At 39.1% G+C, this 18,784-nt stretch overlaps 1 protein-coding gene across 1 annotated transcript in view; it reads right to left on the bottom strand.

Annotated features, from left to right (window-relative positions):
• Window positions 1-5,437: 5,437 nt before the first annotated feature.
• HMGN3 (high mobility group nucleosomal binding domain 3) overlaps window positions 5,438-18,784 on the bottom strand; it is a 58,768-nt gene continuing 45,421 nt past the window's right edge. Inside the window, 6 exon segments of the mRNA XM_006878411.1 lie at window positions 5,438-5,910; window positions 6,187-6,228; window positions 6,230-6,280; window positions 6,398-6,511; window positions 8,575-8,625; window positions 14,835-14,864. Coding sequence (XP_006878473.1) covers window positions 5,872-5,910; window positions 6,187-6,228; window positions 6,230-6,280; window positions 6,398-6,511; window positions 8,575-8,625; window positions 14,835-14,864 — 327 coding nt within the window. The 3' untranslated portion in view covers window positions 5,438-5,871.

Genomic DNA, 18,784 nt, shown 5'->3' with positions numbered 1-18,784 from the left:
TAGAACAGAACAAGGGAATACTGAATGGTTTAAAATCAGGAAAGGTGTGCACCAGGGTTATCCCCTTTCACCACACTTATTCCATCTGGACTTGAGACTGACCACTTCTACAACTGTGTGAGGCATTTCCTTGCTGTAAACCTCTCTATATACAAACTTCACTGGTTTAGCTTCTCCAGATAACCCAGCTGAGTCAGGCAGTTCACCTATTGTTTGAACCAGTATATCCTGTTTCTAGAAAATCTTTTCATTAAATTTTTTAAAAGAATTGCAGGGCTACTTACCTCTCAAAATCCATTCTTATTCCACCAAAATCCATGGGGTATACTTCAGGGAGAATTTTAGGGTGGCACAGTTTGCTCTCAACTAACCTAACCACCAGTCACTTTATGGGAGAAAGTTGAAGCTTTCAGACACCCTACCCAGTATTGCTGAGTTATAACCAACTTGATGACACTTAACAGTCAACCTAAAGGTTGGTGGTATTAATCCACTCAATCGTGTTGCAGATCTGGCAATATAGTTCTGTAAAGATTCACGCCAAGAAACCTCCATGGGCCATTTACTCTAATATATGGGGCCACCAAGTCACAGTCAATTCAATGACAATGAGTTTTTGTTTTTTTTTGTTTCTTTTTGCAGGACTAGTACTTATGATTGTACAAGTTGTACAATGTTCAAGTATAGCAGCCACTATTTGACTCCATCACTGTAGATTCATTGGATTATGATTTTACAGCAGATTGGCAGAGAAGTGTCTTGGTGAAGGAAGAGTTTTTTCAATCTGTATACTTACCAAAGTAGTGGGGCAGTGCATGGCTATCACCCACATCTTTCATGTAGTTGTGTGCATTGGCCCTTGGCAGTGTATTCATGTTATCATCAAAGTCTAGCAAATAAATATAAATATGGAAATGGATTATTTTGAAGGACCACGAGTGTTGCTGTGGATTAGGTGTTGGACTACTGAGTACAAGGTTGGTGGTTTAAATACACCAGCTGGAGAAAGATGTGGTTCTCTGCTTCTCTAAAGATTTACTTTCCAAAACTGTATACAAGGTTATTATGAGTTGGAATCAACCTGATGGCAGTAGGTGTGGCTTTTGATTCATTTTGTGTCTATCAGCTTGATAGCACTTCCTCACTTGGTCAATGTGTCAATGACCAATGTATTTTAATAGACCCATCTACACTTAGTATTTTTTTAGAAAGGAAGTTGTTAATCAATGAGAAGGCCAATAGTATACAGATTCCTTGAAGTTTGTGTGTTTGAGAAACCAAATAGCATCAATCAATGATCATGAGTTGCAATGATCTAAACACAGCCTCTTCAATAAAAAAGTAGATCAAATAATATTTCCAACGGCTGATAAACATATGAAAAGCTCAATTTTATGAGCAATACAAGGATTGCAAATTAAGACAGGCAATACTGTTCTTTTATTAGACTGACCAAAGTAATAACACTGGTGAAGTTAGGAAGAAATTGTATTCACATGCTGCTGATGGGAGTGGAAATTGGTAAAACTCTTGGCTGTAGTCAAAATGCCAAATGTGTACTCCCTTTGACTCAAGAATTCCACTCCTAGAAAATTATTTTAGTAGAAACGCTTCCATATATAGGTAAAATTATGTGCATAAGAATGTTTACTGCAATTTCATTGGCTGTTGTTGTGGACCATCGACCCTGACTAATCATCTGTGAATTTACTTGATATGGCTCTTCTATCTAGTCTTTTATTTCCTACCAAATGATTGGAGGGCACTATGTAAATAGGGTGTACAGGACTCTATGGTAGGGATTAGTTGGTTTTGCCGTTCAACTGGGTTTAAAATAAGCCTTCTCGAACAGAGAATCTCAAGCCCATCGAGAAAGAAGAGCTACAAGCAGAGCACAAGATCCCTGTGTGTATAAGTGGAGGCGGCAGCAGCATTGGTGTAGACAGTGACAGGCTTCCTGGTCCAGATTGAATGAGGCTGGGTGACTTCAGGAAGGAGGCTGGCTTGCAGAATGGAGTGCCTTTTGAGCATTTATTGACAGTGCTAAAGGAACTTGTAACAGGTAGAGGACAACGGTCCACTTGACTGAGATGCCAAGAACGTCAGCTTTGTATCGTGGTACAGCTGAGAAGTCATTCCTGACTGGAGAACTGCTGGATCCTGAGTTGTTTCTAATTCTTAATTGTACTGTTCACCTCCCTAATAAACATATAAATCCCCATATTATTTGTGAGTTCTGTGTGGCAACTGTAATGAATTATTATTGAACTCAGCAGAGGAGTAGAGTGCTGTGGGAGAGATGGTTGGTGTCAGAATTAGGTAAAGAAGGGTGATAGGTGGAAGAATGCCTGAGATCTGCCTCAGAGGACTCAGCCTGGTTCTGATGTGGAGTTTGAGTCTCCTTTTTATATAGTCAAGGGATGTCACACACTGCCTCAACACCATTTTCGCATCACTTTTATCTACAACTGGACTCCTGGTGTGGTGTTGTAGGATAAGCATTGGATTGCAAATCACAAAACTGGCAGTTCAAACCTTGGAAATCCTATGAGTTGGAATCAACTAGACAGCACTTAACTTAGCTCCAAATAGTTTATTGGTTCAAAATTTCAGAATAAAATGTATAGTGATTCCCTCTTCTGTTCAAACATTATACTTGTATATATATATGGTATTAGAAAATGGGCCAATGGAGGGCTTTGACTTTTTGTTTTATGTATTATTGTTTGATATTTTAAAAAATCACCTGTTATCATTTTAGTCATTCTGAAAGAAATAAACCTATGGAGAAAAGAAACCCTTCTCTAAATTGGAAACCGGCTACCAAAGTATTTCAACTGTGCACTTAAATGAGCATTTAAATTATGAGGAGGCGTCAAAAAGTTTGTGGAAAAATTCCTTTATCTTTTTAAACTCCATTTTTCTATGATTTTTTTGAAGCCTCTTCTTATTTTTGAAAATTATTACAGGATACCAGATTTATTTTCTTTGGGGTAAAACTATATTTTGAACACAATTGCTCATACTCTATTTTATAGTATCAAGGAAACGATGGATGAGATCATGGTACATGTTTGATGTCTGCACTAGACTACTGACAAATAGGGGATAATGACCTAAGTTTAAGTTCTGAGCTGCAAAGAATAAGTAAGTAGAAGAAATTTGTTTTTGTTGACTTTGTTTTCTTGCAGCTTAGAACTTATTAAACTTACATCAATATAATGACATTTAAGGCAGGAACCTCTGAGGAGTGCAGCCAGTGACTTACAAGACTCAAATCTAAACTGAATCCCTAGAATACATTTCCTGGAGGTGGGGCTTGGATGCTCATGCAGTTACCAAAATCCTTGGGAATGCAAACAAAACAGCTTTGCATGTTAAAAATAGATCCTCTGCCCTTGGGACTGTTAGGCTCTTCCAAACACTAGGTTTGAGATACAGAGGACTAGGTTCCAGTCTAGGCTTTTCTCTTTCCTATGGGGCTTGAAGTGAGTCATATACTTCTGTACCTCCTCATTTCTTAGCCTAGAAAGCAGCTCTAAAATATGAATGTCAGTTCCCTTCTAAGGTTGATGCAAAGTTGAAATGTGGTCATGCTGGTTAAAGCTTCCAAAGCCCTTAAGTACTGCAGTTGTTAAGTGTCAGCGAATTGATTCTGACTCATAGTGACCTTGTATAGGGTTTCAGAGGAGCAGCTGGTGAGCCTGAACTGCTGATGTTGTGGTTCCCAGTCCAGTGCTTATCACATGTCACATGAGGATACCTCTTAATGAATAGGAAGCGTTTTTTTACAAATTTGACTTAGTATTATTTTGAAAGTGGGAGATTTTTCCAGCTAAGCACTAGTTTATGGTTTATATTAGCTATGAGCAGGACTATGGTGCCATAGGGTAAGCACTGAACCCCAAGGTAGATTTGAACTCAAGATAGGCAGTTCAAATTCACCAAGCCGCTCTTTGGAAACCCTATAAAAGGTCACCGAGTCAGAACCGACTTGATTGCACTTAACAACAACCAACTGAAAGGCTAGTGGTTCAAATGTACCCAGCAGCATTATGTAAGAAAGGCGTAGCAACCTGCTTAAGTAACATCACCGCCACCGAAAACCCTTCGGAGGGCAGTTCTGCTCAGGTACATGTGAGATTGCTGAGTCAGAATCCATAGCAACTAGTTTGGATTTTGGTCTCTTGTTTTTAAAACAATTAGTGCTTTATTATATGATGATGATTGCTGGTCACTTCTATCAACATGTATTAGATGTAATTCTATTGTCACTTTCAGATGATTTTATTAAAATAATTTTATGCTTTAAAGCCAGAAAATTAAGACGCAGTTCTATCTGACTTAGTAGAAATTAACACCAGGACACAGATACAGAAAGTCCTTATATCTCCTGTTATAAAACCAGGACTTTGAACAGACTGATTCTGGTTTGACCGCCTGCTGAGAATTGCCTTTCCATCCCAGATATACTGAATCAGAGCCTACCTTTTAACATGATTCCCACCTGCATATTCATATGTAAGAGTCCAAAAACCAGAGCACAAGTCTGGGCTCTTCTCCTTCACGTGGGGCCTGAACTAAGCCATGACATTATCTCTGCGCCTCCCCATTTCTTAAACTAGAAAGAAGCTCTAAAAATATTGACGCAATTCCCTTCTCAGGTTGATGTAAGGCTGAAAACTGGTCATACTGGTTAAAGAGCTTTCAAAGCTGTGAAGTCCTTGATAAAGAATCCTTGTTGTTGTTGTTGTTGTTAAGTGCCGTGGAGTCAGTTCCGACTCATAGCGACCCTGTACAGGGTTTCTGAGGCTATACATCTTTACGGGAGCAGAAAGCCTCATCATTCTCCCACAAAACAGCTGGTAGTTTCGAACTGCTGACCTTGTGGTTCACAGCCTCATGTGTAACCACTATGCTACCAAAGAATCCTTATGTATTTGTAAAAGGAGCTCTGGTAGCTTAGTGGGTTATGGGCTGGGCTGCTAAACGAAAGAATTGCAGTTGGAGTCTACCGGTCACTCTGTGGGAGAAGGATGAAGCTTTCTGCTCCCATAAAGATTTACAGCCGTGGAACTGCAGGATAATGCTCTGGATTGTAAGGTATTTGAAACACAAGATTGGCGCTTCAAACTCACCCGTCGCACCTTGGAAACCCTATACTGGGTTGCTATGGGTCGGAACCAACTCTTCGGCACCTAACAACGACAAACTCTATAAAGGGTCGCTGTGTGTCGGAATTGGCTCTGTGGCACACAACCACCATATATACATAAGAATTGCCTGGAGAGCTCGTTGAAATGTAGATTCAGATTCAGTATATCTGGGGTTGAAGGACAAATTCTCAGCAGGAGGTTGAACCAGAAGGAACCGGTTTGACGTTCCCTGAATAAAAAAAAGTGCTAAATTTAGAAATGACACTAAGAGGCACGTACTTTGCAAGCAATAAACGTTTTTATTTTAAACCACAATTAGCCAGCAGGTGGCCACAACTATCCATGTTTCATTGAAATCACATAAAACCTAGGTACAAAAGCACCACTGATTATTGCTCTAGAAAAACTGCATGAAAAATTCAAATATACACAGTAAAAACACCACAGTATACACAAGACTAGAGTTCTAAAGCAAGTGCATGGAATGCTGAATCAATTTACACACAGCTTCCAATATTGATATTTATTATTTCACTTGAGGATGGAAATTTCCAAAAAGCATTCCTATAAGAAGATAAAATGTCCACCCTTATATATTTTCATATGCCAACTAGTAGAATCCTAAAAAATTAGCATTTACAAAATACTTGGTAAAAATAGCTTTTAAAAGTTGTCCCAAGAGGTACATAAAACCAACCCCAATTTTTCACGACAATCATTCTCCCTCGTTATCTATAGATTCAGTTTTCTGTGCCTGTAAAAAGGAAAAAAAAAGAAAGAACAGTTACTAGTGAAAGAAAATCCACCTCACAAACACATTAGTTTGGACATAAAAAAAAAAGTTCTAATGTAAAGTCTGTTTACACAAACACTTCTCTCCACTGATTGCTTTCTGCTCAAACATATACAGAAGGCTTACTTACCTGTTAAGTTTCCAATGTCAATAAGACAAAACCAAAAAAACCATACCACACTACTATCTGATCTAGTCACTGCAAACGTGCAGAATTTTTTTTACTGTACCCTTAACTCTCACTGTTTCAATCTGCCCCTTTACTGACAGTGTGCTGGGGTGGGGTGCCTCTGGAGGTTGAGACATTAACAGTTGAGCGAGAGATGTAGATCTGTAATAATATTACAGGCAATAAAAAGAAACATTATGAATGTGCTACCGCCGGCTCAAGAATTGAGCAATTTCTTTGCCACTGACTCAATCAGTGGGAGGCATTGATGGAAAGTACCTCTTCAGGTTTAGTTTCACCATTTTCAGATGGTGCAGTACCTTCCTTTCCAGCTTCCTGCTTTTCCTCCTTCTTCCCTTTTGGACCTTTGTTAATCTTCGCTCCAGGTTCTTTCTGGAAAAGTACAGGGAAAAGAGTATGTTAAAGAAGGTGTGGTATTAGTTAAAATCAACCAACTTTGATCCAGACACAGGTGAAGCAAAACTGTAACCAACGCAGCAGCTTTTAAGGTAGAAATGAGAACTAATTTCGATAGACTTTGACTGGGTTACGACTAGTTTCAATGTCAATGAAACAGACTGCTTAGGAAGTTCACTGGACTTAACTTTCCAGAGAAACCATGATGATTCCTCTCATGTAGTGACTGTTCTAGGTAGACCTTTTTTCCCACTAAAGGGAGAACTCTGATGGCGAAGGAGGCAGCTAAAGCTGGGGAAGAACTCATCAGGGGAGAGGGTAAATGAAACACTTCATGTACAGACGTGGAGTGACTCGAAAGCTGACAAGTACTAAAAAAATGTAGGCTTATATAAAGAAAAGTTCCTAATTGTAAGACTAAGCCACAGAATTGAATTCAGTAATCACTTTCTCACACCACTCTTGAAAAAAAATAACAAACATAACCAGTTTCAAGCCACTTACAACAAAAGTCAATGTGATGAAGGGCAGCATGCTAATAAACCATTTTGAGCAAGTTTCTTAGTGACTCTGTGCTTCAGTTTCCTCATTTGCAAAATGAGATATTTGTACCTACTTCAACAGGGTCAATGTGAAGATTACATGAATAAATCAACCACGGTAGTTTCCGGCATAGCTTATATAATGAGGTCTAGATTCCTGTATCAATGTAAGAAACCAATTGCTGTGTTGCATTAGGCAGATATGCTGCACAAGACCTCTTTAAAGTGTCGAAGAGCAAAGATGTCAGTGCGAGGACTAAGGTGTTCCTGACCCAAGCCATGGTATTTTCAATAGCCTCATATGTGTGTGAAAGTTGGACAATGAATAAGGAATACCATAGAAAAATCAATACATTTGAGTTATAGTGTTGGAGGAGAAATATTCAAAGTACCATGGACTCCCAGAAGAATAAACAAATCTGTGCTGGAGGAAGTATCACCAGCGTGTTCCTTAGACGCCAGGAAGGTGAGATTTTGTCTTTCATAGTTCGAACATATTATCAAGAGGGACCAGTCCCTGGAGAAGGACATCATGCTTGCTTAAGTGGAGGGTTAGTGAAAAACAGGAAGATCCCCAAAGAGATGAATTGGGAAGTGGCAGCAGCAATGGGCTCCAGCCTAAGAATGATTGTGAGGAAGGCACAGGGGCAGGGCAGTGCTTCATTTGGTTGTGTATTAGGTTGCTATGAGTTGGAACCGATTCAACGGCACCTCACAACAAGAACAAGACTTCATAAATGTTTGTGGCCAATAATGATTACTATTATTATTATCCATCACATTGGCTTATTAAGACTAATTATATGAAGCTAGAGGTGTCTTCCTCGATTCCTCGAGGTACTGGCAGCATTATCACTGGGGACCAACTTCACTTCCTCTAGACACCACATGACCTGCATGTTCCTGAGGCAGCTGCCAAACCCTGCTTTGGGCATGAAGCTTCTTGGAGCAATATATCCCAAAACTTAGACTTCCTGTGCCTTATTGACTCAATGGAAAACACATTCCTGCTAAAGCATGAAACTGTGCTTTATACTTTTTGAGAATGCCTATGATAGTGGTAACTTTTAGCATGATTCATTAAATGTGACCCTTTCTTGAATGACTTTTTAGGTATGTTGTTGTTGTTAGGTGCCATCAAGTGGGTACCGACCTATAGTGACCTTATGCACAGCAGAACGAAACACTGCCCAATCCTGAGCCAACCTCACCACTGTTGCCACGCTTGAGTCCATCGATGCTGCCACTTAGCTAATCCATCTCGTTGGGGATCTTCCTCTTTTTCTCTGACCTGACACCTTACCAAACATATCCTTCTCCAGCCATTGGTCCCTCCTGACAATACGTCCGAAGTACGAGAGACAAAGTTTGGCCATCTTGGCCTCCAAGGAGCACTCTAGTTGCACTTCTTCCAAAACAGATCTATTTTAGGTATGGAACTATATATAATATATTCATTGTTTAAAAAGTCAAAGAGGGAGGAAAATCATCTTTTACCTTAGCAGATGTTTTTCTTGGTTTGGGTTCAGGTTTTGGTGGAGTAGGTTTCTGCAAAGATAATTTAAATTATATAAATACTGAAATGACAGCCTTTGGCATCAAATCAAATGCAAAAGACTACATAAGACAACGATCAATTTTGACTATGGCTTTGTTCATTAAAAAAATAAATAGAAGTCCTATTTTCAGCATCAGGTAACAGCATAAAAGACCTCTCTGCATTTCATAACTATTTTCTCAAGTGAATGGTTGGTGAGATTTAAAAGCCAACTCATTATTCCACAGTCCAGAATAGCTCTCTGGGAACAGGCTTAAGCTTCGATGTCTCAGTATTTCCTTTTATCACAGCATAGCAGCAAAGAGGAATGACTCAGGCTCTTGGCCAAATAACCCAGTGAATTCAGTCACAGTGGCCTTCCCAACAATCTAAAAATCATAGCATAATCACAGGCAAAATCTATCCAGTAGTGAAGACTGTTGTCTGGAAAGTATTTCAAAATGATTTCCAAAGCCTTCTGCCAGATGCAGATTTCAAGTTCTGTAGCCAAGCTTATTCCTACTTTCATCCTCTTCACTGCCAACTCAAGGTGACAAGAATCTCTTACCCACCCAGACAACAGGCTCAATTGTTTCTAGAGCTTTTTAGTAAGAATACTATTATAATGAAAAAAGGTCCATGATTACCACCCAAGTTTAAGATATTTATCTTCCAAGGTATGTCTAGGTGGACTTGAACCACCAACATTTGAATTAGTGTGCTAATTGTTTGCACCACTCAGAGATTCCAAAGAATTTTCCTCTTACCTTATGCAAAAACGGACTCAAACCATGTTATTTTCACTTGGGTCATATGAATGGGAAAACTGGTCAATGAGTAAAAGGAAGATTAAAGAATTATTGATGCCTTTGATTTATGGTGTTGGTAAAGAATACTGAATATATCATGGAGTTCCAGAAGATTAAACAAACAAACAAACAAAAAAACATGTTAGAAGTAAAGCCAGAATGCTCCTTAGTAAGGACATTGATGAGACTTCATCTTACATACTTTGGACAAGTTGTCTGTGGAGAAGGACAATGTGCCGGGTAAAGCAGAGGGAGGGTCATGTGAAGGTTGTCCTCCCTGTTTCATGAACAGTATCTGCCTGCCCCGTGGCTGCAGTTCCCCTCACATATGACTTCAGCCCCAGCCAGCTTCCCTAGGGGTCTGAGACTAGGCAGCACACAGGGAAAGTGGGGAAAGGTAATTACTTTAAACCACTGGTTTTCTGTAGATATTTTAGGTCATATATTTCTCTCACAGTTCTAGAAAAAAAAAAAAAAAAAGTGTACATCTCTCCTGGCACTAGAAGAATAGTTTAAAAATAAAAACACTGGCCGGGTCTCTCCCTGTGGAGAAAAATGCATGTTCCTCCCCAGGCCTCCAGGTGGTTCAGGTTCATATTGAATCTGGCCCTTTTCATCAACGGCACAAAATGAAATTGTAGATAGTTCAATTCTGGAAGATTGGCTGTTAGGAATGACCTTTCAAATAAAAAAAATGTGTTCCAAAAGTAGGGAATGTTTTTCTTAATCTTTTTGCCACTCTAAGTCTAGAGTCCACATCCAAATAGGGCAGTTCTGATAGCCCCTAAAATTTCAGGATTCAAAATTTTTGTTATTTCAGGCTTTGATATGTTGTATTAGTAACATACACTAGTTTTCTCAATACACTGCAGCTAATTTCACTTTACATTTTTTTCTGCCCCTGACTCAGCATTCAAGTGTTTTTATGGGAGCAAAAGACTGATATCTCCGCCTGTAGTTTTGTTGGACGCCGACGAGGCTCTGCTTCAGCCCCACAGGGAAGGTTCCTTCTCAGTGGAAGGTGCTTATATTGCTGGTGCTTGGGAAGAACCTCGTTTTAAAGGTGATTTACAAAGTGGTGTTTTGTTTATTTTTTTAACTGTGACTTGTTTTTATTTTTACTTTTTTTTTGTGACTTACAAAGGATATTCCTTTGATTTATAGATTTATAGAGTACAGTGACTTTTAATGCAATCCAAAGATAAAGCATCACTCGTCTGCCAGCTTGTCATGGTGAGTTGTGTATTGCTGTGATTCTGGAAGCAATGCCATGGGTATTTTAAAACAGCAGGGTCACCCATGGTGGACAAGTTTCAGATGAGCTTCCAGATGGACTATGTCTGAATACTTAGTCACTGAAAACCTTATGAATAGCAGGGGAACACTGTCAGCACTAGAATACTGAACCATGATAAAGAACACGAGGATATTGTTAGATGAGTCTCTCAGGTTGGAAGGCACTCAAAATACAACTTACAGTTGACTGTGAGATGTGAACGGAGTAAAGCCTGCAGGATCTTCATTTGCTGATGGGGCATAACTCAAAATGAAGAGCTACAGCTGTAAATATCTATTAATAATTGGAACATGGAATGTACAAAGTATGAATCTAAGAAAATTGGAAGTTGTCAAAAATGAAATGGAATGCATAAACGTTGATACCCTAGGCATTAGTCAGCTAAAATTGGCCACAGTGAATATGACATTTACATGCTTTACCATGACAGAAATGATAAGCTGAAGAGTAATGGTGTTGCATTCATCATCAAAAAGAATATTTCAAGATCTGCCTTGAAATGCAATGCTGTCTGTGATAGGATAATATCCATGCGCCTACAAGGAAGACCAGTTAATACCACTACTATTCAAACTTACACACCAACCACTACAACCAGTGATGATGAAACTGAAGAATTCAACCAACTTCTTCAGTCTGAAATTGATCAAACATGCAATCAAGATGTATTGATCATTACTGGAGATTGGAATGCAAATGTTGGAAACAAAGAGGAAGGAGCAGTAGTTGGAAAATATGGCCTTGGTGACAGAAACGATGCTGTAGATTGCATGATAGAATTTTGCAAAACCAATGATTTGTTCATTTCAAATACCTTTTTTTTTAAACCATGTAAGAGGCGATTATACACATAGACCTCACCAGATGAAATACAAGAAATCAAATAGCCTACCTCTGTAGAAAGAGACGGTGGAAATGCTCCATTATCATCAGCCAAAACAAGGCCAGGGGCAGATTGTGGAACAGGCCATATATATGCAAGTTCAGACTGAAGCTGAAGAAAATTAAAGCAAGTCCACGAGAGCCAAAATATGATCTTGAACATATCCCACCTGAATTTAGATATTATCTGAAGAACAGATTTGATGCATTAGACACTAAAGACCAGAAGAGCTGTGGGATGACATCAAGAACATCATACAGGAATAAAGGGGAAGGTCATTAAGAAGAAAGGAAAGAAGGAAAGGCCAAATGGATGTTAGAAGAGACTCTGAAATTTGCTCCCCAGCATAGAAACTAAAGCAAATGGATAAAATGAGGACGTAAAAGAGCTGAATAGAAAATTTCAAAGAGCCGCTCGGGAAGACAGGGTCAATTATAACAAAATGTGCCAACACCAAAAGGGAAGAATAAGCACAGCATTTCTCAAGCTGAGGCACCAGAAGAAAAAACATCAAAAGAAGATGAAAGGAATACAAAGAATCACTGTACCAAAAATAAATGGTCAATATTTAACCATTTCAAGAGGTAGCATACGATCAAGAGCCAATGATACTGAAGAAAGAAGACCAAGGTAAACTGAAGGCCCTGAATGGCAAAGAACAAGGCACTGGCAATTGATGGCAATACAAACTGAAATCTTTCAACAACCTGATGAAGCACTGCAGGCACTCAATCATCTATGTCAAGAAATTTGGAAGACAATTACCTGGCTAACAAACTGGAAGAGATTCATATTTGTGTCCATTTCAAAGAAAGGTGACCCAAAGGAATGTGGAAATCATCATACAATATCATCATATCACACTCAAGTAAAACTTTGCTAAAGAAAATACACAAACAGCTGCAGCCATACACTGACAGAAAACTTCCAGAGGTTCAAGCTGGATTCAGAAGATGACGTGGAATGAGGGATATCATTGCTGATGTCAGATGGATCTTGACTGAAAGCAGAGAATACCAGAAAGGTATTTACCTGTGCTTTACTGATTATGCAAAGACTTTCGATTGTGTGGATCATGACAAGCTATGGACAACATTGTGGAGAATGAGTATTCTGGAACACTTAATTGTGCTCATGAGGAGTCTGTACATAGACCAAGAGGCAGTTGTTCGAACAGAACATGGGAACGCTGAATGGTTTAAAATTAGGAAAGATGTGTGCCAGAGTTGTATTTTTTCACCATACTTATTCAATCTGTATGTTGAGCAAATAATCCGAGAAGCTGGATTATCTGTAGAGTATCAGCATTGGAGGAAGACTCATTAACAACTTGCGATATGGAAGATACAACCTTGCTTGCTGAAAGCTAAGAGGACTTAACATACATACTGATGAAAATCAAAGACCACAGTCTTCGGTATGGATTGCATCTCAATGTACAGAAATTACAAATCCTTATTACTGAACCAATAAACAACATCCATATAAATGGAGAGAAGATTGAAGACTTCATTTTGCTCGGATCAACCATCAACACTCATGGAAGCACCAGTCAAGAAATCAAATGACGTTATTATTGCATTAGGCAAATCTGCTGCACAAGACCTCTTTAAAGTTTTAGTTCAGAAGCAAAGATGTCAGTTTGAGGACTAAGAGGCGCTTGACCCAAGCCATGGTATTTTCAATAACCTCATTTGCATGTGAAAATTGGACAGTGAATAAGGAAGACCGAAGAAGAATTGATGCATTTGAGTTATGGTATTGGGGGAGAATATTAAAAGTACCATGGACTGCCAAAGAACAAACCAATCTGTATTTGAAGAAGTACAGCCAGAGTGCTCCTTGGAAGCCAGGGTGGCCGTACTTTGAGTCTCATACATTGGAAACATTATCGGGAATTACCATTCCCTGGAGAAGAATATTATGTTTGGCAAAGTAGAGGGTCGGAGAAAAAGAGGATGACCCCCAACAAGACTGATTGGCACAGTGGCAGCAGCAATGGGCTCAAATGTAGCGATTGTGAGGTTGGTGCACGACCAGGCAATGTTTCATTCTGTTGTGCATAGAGTTGCTATGAGTCGGTATCGACTCAATGGCACCTAACAACAACAGCACAGCTAAACCTAAGTCCCTATTTGCACTTGGCTAAGTGATTACGAGTTGGGTTGCTAACCTCAAGGTCAGCAGTTCAAAACTACCATCCGTTCTGCAGGAGAAAGATGAGGCTTTCTGCTCCTGTAAAGATTTACAGCCTCGGACATCCTATGCAGGATACAGGGTGACTATGAGTCGGAACTGACTCCACGGTACACTACCACCACCACCAATTACCAAAAATTAAGCACCAAACGAGTTGAGCACAACTTCTGAGCCATCCCCAAAGAAGTATTATTGCAATTAATAGATAATAGAATTATTCCATTAATTTTTAAAAATGTTTTTATTGTGGCTTGAGTGAAAGTTTACAGGGCAGACGTCAGTTTTACATTCAACACCTTGTTTCATTACAATGATTATAATCGCCTCCATGTACCATCAGTTTAACAGTATTTCTCTCTATTCACGTTAGCTCTTTTTTTTTATTTTTAAACACTCAGGCATATATAATAATTTACACCACCAAAGGGTACATTCTGCAAGTCTGCCTCCTGGCCTCCATCTCTTAGTCCCTCTCTTCCCATGAATCTAGAGTCCTCAGCTGCTCCCCCTCTCCATGCCCCCATCTCTGGTGTCTCTGCTTCTCTGGATAAGGTTCCACATTCCACTTGCTCCATTAACTTTTTGAAATCACCTTGCATATATACACAAACAAGTTTCAGAACATTCTGACACTAAACTGACAAATATTCTAATATATGAGATGAAGCCAGAAGCACAGAATTCTTGTCCACTTTATCACATTACAAACAGAATCTGGAAGGTAAGACCTTAATGCACTTCTTTGGCTTCAGGGATTCAGTAATATCAAACAACTCCCTGGGCTTTTTATTCTTGATTATGGGGTTGGTCACAGTTTCCACTAGTACACCCCCATCAAGTGAACTGTTTGGCAACACTGATCAAATCTAGTAGAAATTGGTGTGATGCAGCAATTACAAAATTCAAAAACAAAAAACAAAAGTACTCAAGGGAGATACCACTTAAATCTGCCTTTTGCTGCTTTCTCTATATGGACCAAGGAAACACGTGTACTCATAAGAATTAATACCAAAAAGTTTCTAAAGTACTTACCGCTGACAATCTGGCAGACCGTCTCATGGGCTACAAACAGAAAGAGAAAACATCTTACATTGTTGAAAGAGTATTATGCACGACAACCATCATTTACTTGAGGGGAGTACAATGAAACCTACCTAGCTCAGTCCCTCTAAGCTACTGAAATACTCAAGATTTATTTGTAAATGGTGCAGCACACTTTCAAAGAAATGGCCTCTCCCAATTAAGGGAGTCCTGGTGTGGCGCTGTGGGTTAATGTGCCAGACTGCAAAGCTATCTGAACTGCAAAGTCAGCAGTTCAAGCTCACCAGCTGCTCCTCAGAAACCCTATACAGGGTCACTAGGGGTTGGAACTGACTCAATGGCACTTAACAACAAGAACAACAACAATTAAGGGTGGGGCAGGTAAGAAAAGGAAAAGAAAATGAATTTAGGTTATGACCTAAATTATAACCTATACTTTTGTGATACCATTGATAGCAGGAATACTGAGGTGCTATTCAAGCTATGTCAGAAAAGTAAATGAGTAAAAATTTTTAGGAAGTTACAATAAAAGGAATAATAATAATAAAAAAAACTCACAACAAATTCACCAGTAACAAACTAAACATATTTTTAACCCTTTCAAAGCATATTTTCAAGGATTTAAATAGATAAAACTTCACTAATCTTTTCTTTAAATTTGGAAGTTTAGAAAAATTTTATAATGAACTGTGTTATTTTTTTTTAGAAGATTTCTTCTTCAAAGATGGTACAAATTAACGGCAAATGAGTCTGAAAAGAAAATTTAAATAACAAAACTGTTTTAAGCACTTACAAATGAGCATACAGAATTGGTAGTCTTTTTAAGCAGATGAAGGTAAGTAAAATTATTGCTACTAGAGTTTCAATTCATACAAGTACAGGGTTTATGCCAAACAAAATACGTTTAAATATGTCTCTGCAATCAGTGGATGGCTGCAGACAAGTCTTCCAATGAGATACTTGTCTCATAGAGTGCCTTCAAAAATAAAGGTCCAGTCAGTCAAAACAGTGGCATCGGAGGGAAGCTGCTGGGCCAGTTCAATTCAGAGCAGTGAGGTCAGTTCAGAGGGTTATGACAACTTTGATTCTAAAGGGCTCATATTGACAGATTTTCTTGAAGGACACAGGACGATCAAGGGGACCTATCAAGATGAAAACTGAAAACTGCACTGGTGAAAAAAAGGCCATGAAATTGTGTCGAGGAATTTTTTTTCCCCGTACAACCTTCCTGCTCATTCTTTGAAGGCTGTCCTGTGAGAATTTCATTGGCAACCTTATCTCATCCATCCTATAGCCCTGAACTTGCCCCTTCAGACTCATTTTTGCTCTCCAAACTCAAAAAACTTTTAAAAGCAACATGATTTTAACCCCTTGAGGATGACGTAACTGCTATTTTGATGTGATGTATAAGGAAGAGTAAAGAAATATTTGAGGAAGAATTTGAAAGATGGAAAGAAACACCACCTTCAGAAGAGTACAGACCTAGATGGAGGGTATGTCAAAAAACAATTGTTTTATATTTTGATACTCTTATTTAATAAAGGTTTCTGTGATTTTGTAGCAATACTTTCGACTTACCCTCATACAGCAAACACTTAACTTTTCGGGGATTTCATAGTTTAAAAGTATATTTGATTTTAAGTGTTCCAGAAACAATTACTCCAGACATCTGTGTTTAATCCACTGCTTTACCTCTACTAGGATAGTGCATTAACAAATACATAGAAGACTCTCAGGAAATATTTGTTGAATAAACAAGTTCAAGCTTTTCCAGTTTTTACTGCTTCATGCAGACTTTCCCTTTTTACAATAGCTTAAATGACTCAAGTAATTTCTCTTAAGGGGATCAGTAAATAAGGTCAGTTGGAGCCCACTACATGATTGAGAAGTATCACGGAATTCTTGAAGCTGGGTTTAGGCCTTTCTAGGTCAGTTGGTTAGGCCAAACTGGAAGAAGTGTTTCTTGCCATTTCTACATATAAAGATTTTCTTGCTGCAAATAGCCAGAGGAAGCTAAACTGTCTTTCTTTAAACTGCAAAGGGGGAAAACAAAGGTCTAGAGCTTTCATGAATAATTTTAACCCTGGGGTCTCGAGGAAAGATCACAGCCAGACTTAAGGCCAGCTAGCATAATGTGTGGAGAATAGAAGACTTCAAGTTAAGTGGTTGGCTGTGATAAATGCATTGCACAGTATAAGCAGATGCTGAGCTCAGAGCTTGGTCCACAGCCTGTGGGGATTAGTATGGGAGGAGTGCATACGTCAGAGGTGGAGTGTCCACAGGAAACACCACATATCACCTGCTGTGATTACTGCAGATAGCTGCTTTCATAAGGATGTACCCGAGTTACTTGGAGTCAGAACTGAAATCTTGCCATGCTTTTCCAAGGCTGGTTAATTTAAAAGCCACAACAAACTAGTTACTGTCTGGTCAATTCCAACTCATGGGGACCACATGTGTGCCAGAGTAGAACTGTGCTACTACTGAGTTTTTAATGGCAAATTTTTTGGAAGGAGATTGCCAGGCCTTTCTTCCGAGGTATCTCTTGGTGGACTGCAACCTCTAACCTCTAGCAGCTGAGTGCTTAACTATTTGCACTACTTAGATAATCCAATTTAAAAGCTACATTGTATCAATTGGACATGTGAAAAAAAGACAAAATTCCTCAAGTGTATTGGTTCATTTGTTGTTGTTGTTAAGTGTCACCTTTCAGTTGGTTCCGACCCATAGTGGCCCTGTATAGGGTTTCCTAGGAGCAGCTACTGAACTTGAACCGCCAACCTTGTGGTTCAGGGCATTAACCCACAGTGCCACACTGGGCTGATTGTTGTTGTTAAGTACCGTGGATTCGGTTCTGACTCAGAGTGACCCTGTATAGGGTTTCTGAGGCTGTAAATCTTTACGGGAGCAAAAAGTCTCATCTTTCTCCCACGGAACGGCTGGTAGTTCCGAATTGCAGACCTTGAAGTTAGCAGCCCAATTTGTAACCATTACGCTACCAGAGCTCCTTATACTGGGTTGACAGGAATGGGCAATTTAGATATTGGTTATCAAAATGGGAAGACTATAAAGGTATGAACTGGCTGGCTTACAAGCTTTCGTGGATGTGCTGAGTTTCAGAATCGGGGTGTAATAAGGTAGAATGCCCACTGAATAGTTTTCCTCTTTTCCAGATGGGTTTGGTGAACGGGGGGTGGGGGATGATGATGATAGGCCTTTATGATTCAATTGTGAGTAACTGTTAGGATATATATCATAGGATATATTGTTATCATCAAAACTGTAATTATAGAAGATATGTAACTAAAAGGGGGGAGTAGTTAATCTTTCATTTCAGGAAAAGATGATCCCAGTATCATCAAGAAGGAAGAGCATGAGTGGAGCGTGAGATTCCTGCCTAGGAAAGTGGCGACAGCAGAGACAATGGCAGAGGCGTTGACACAGAGAGACAGAGCAACTGTTGGCTCTAGGCCCATGGACTGAGAGGCTGTGTACCTGTGGACAGGAGGCTGGCTTGCAGAATGTGCCCTTCGGACATTTAAATGAATATATTTTTTTGTTTTATATATGTGCATCAAATATTTTCGTTTTGTTCATATGTGAAATATAAGATGTAAATAGGGAACCACAGGGAGACAGTAGAGTTAACTATTGGTGCAGGGAGGGGATTATAATCATTGAGATGAAACCAAGTGTTGTTGAATGCAAAGCTGATGATCTTATCTATAAACCTACACTTAATTTATAATAAAAAGTTAAAAAAAAAAAGCAATATTATCAATTATAGCAAGTGGGTACTGCGGGCTTTTTTTTTGGAAGTTTTTGTTGTGAATTGAGAAAAAGTTTACAGGGCAGATCATCAGTTCTACATTCAACAAATAACACACTTTGTTTCATAACAATGATTATAATCTCCTCCATGTACCATCAGTTAACAGTCT

The sequence above is a fragment of the Chrysochloris asiatica genome, unplaced genomic scaffold (genome assembly GCF_000296735.1).
Source record: "Chrysochloris asiatica unplaced genomic scaffold, ChrAsi1.0 scaffold00286, whole genome shotgun sequence".
Taxonomy (NCBI): domain Eukaryota; kingdom Metazoa; phylum Chordata; class Mammalia; order Afrosoricida; family Chrysochloridae; genus Chrysochloris; species Chrysochloris asiatica.
Note: the sequence above shows the minus strand (reverse complement) of the source record. Positions and strands in the feature narration are given on the sequence as shown.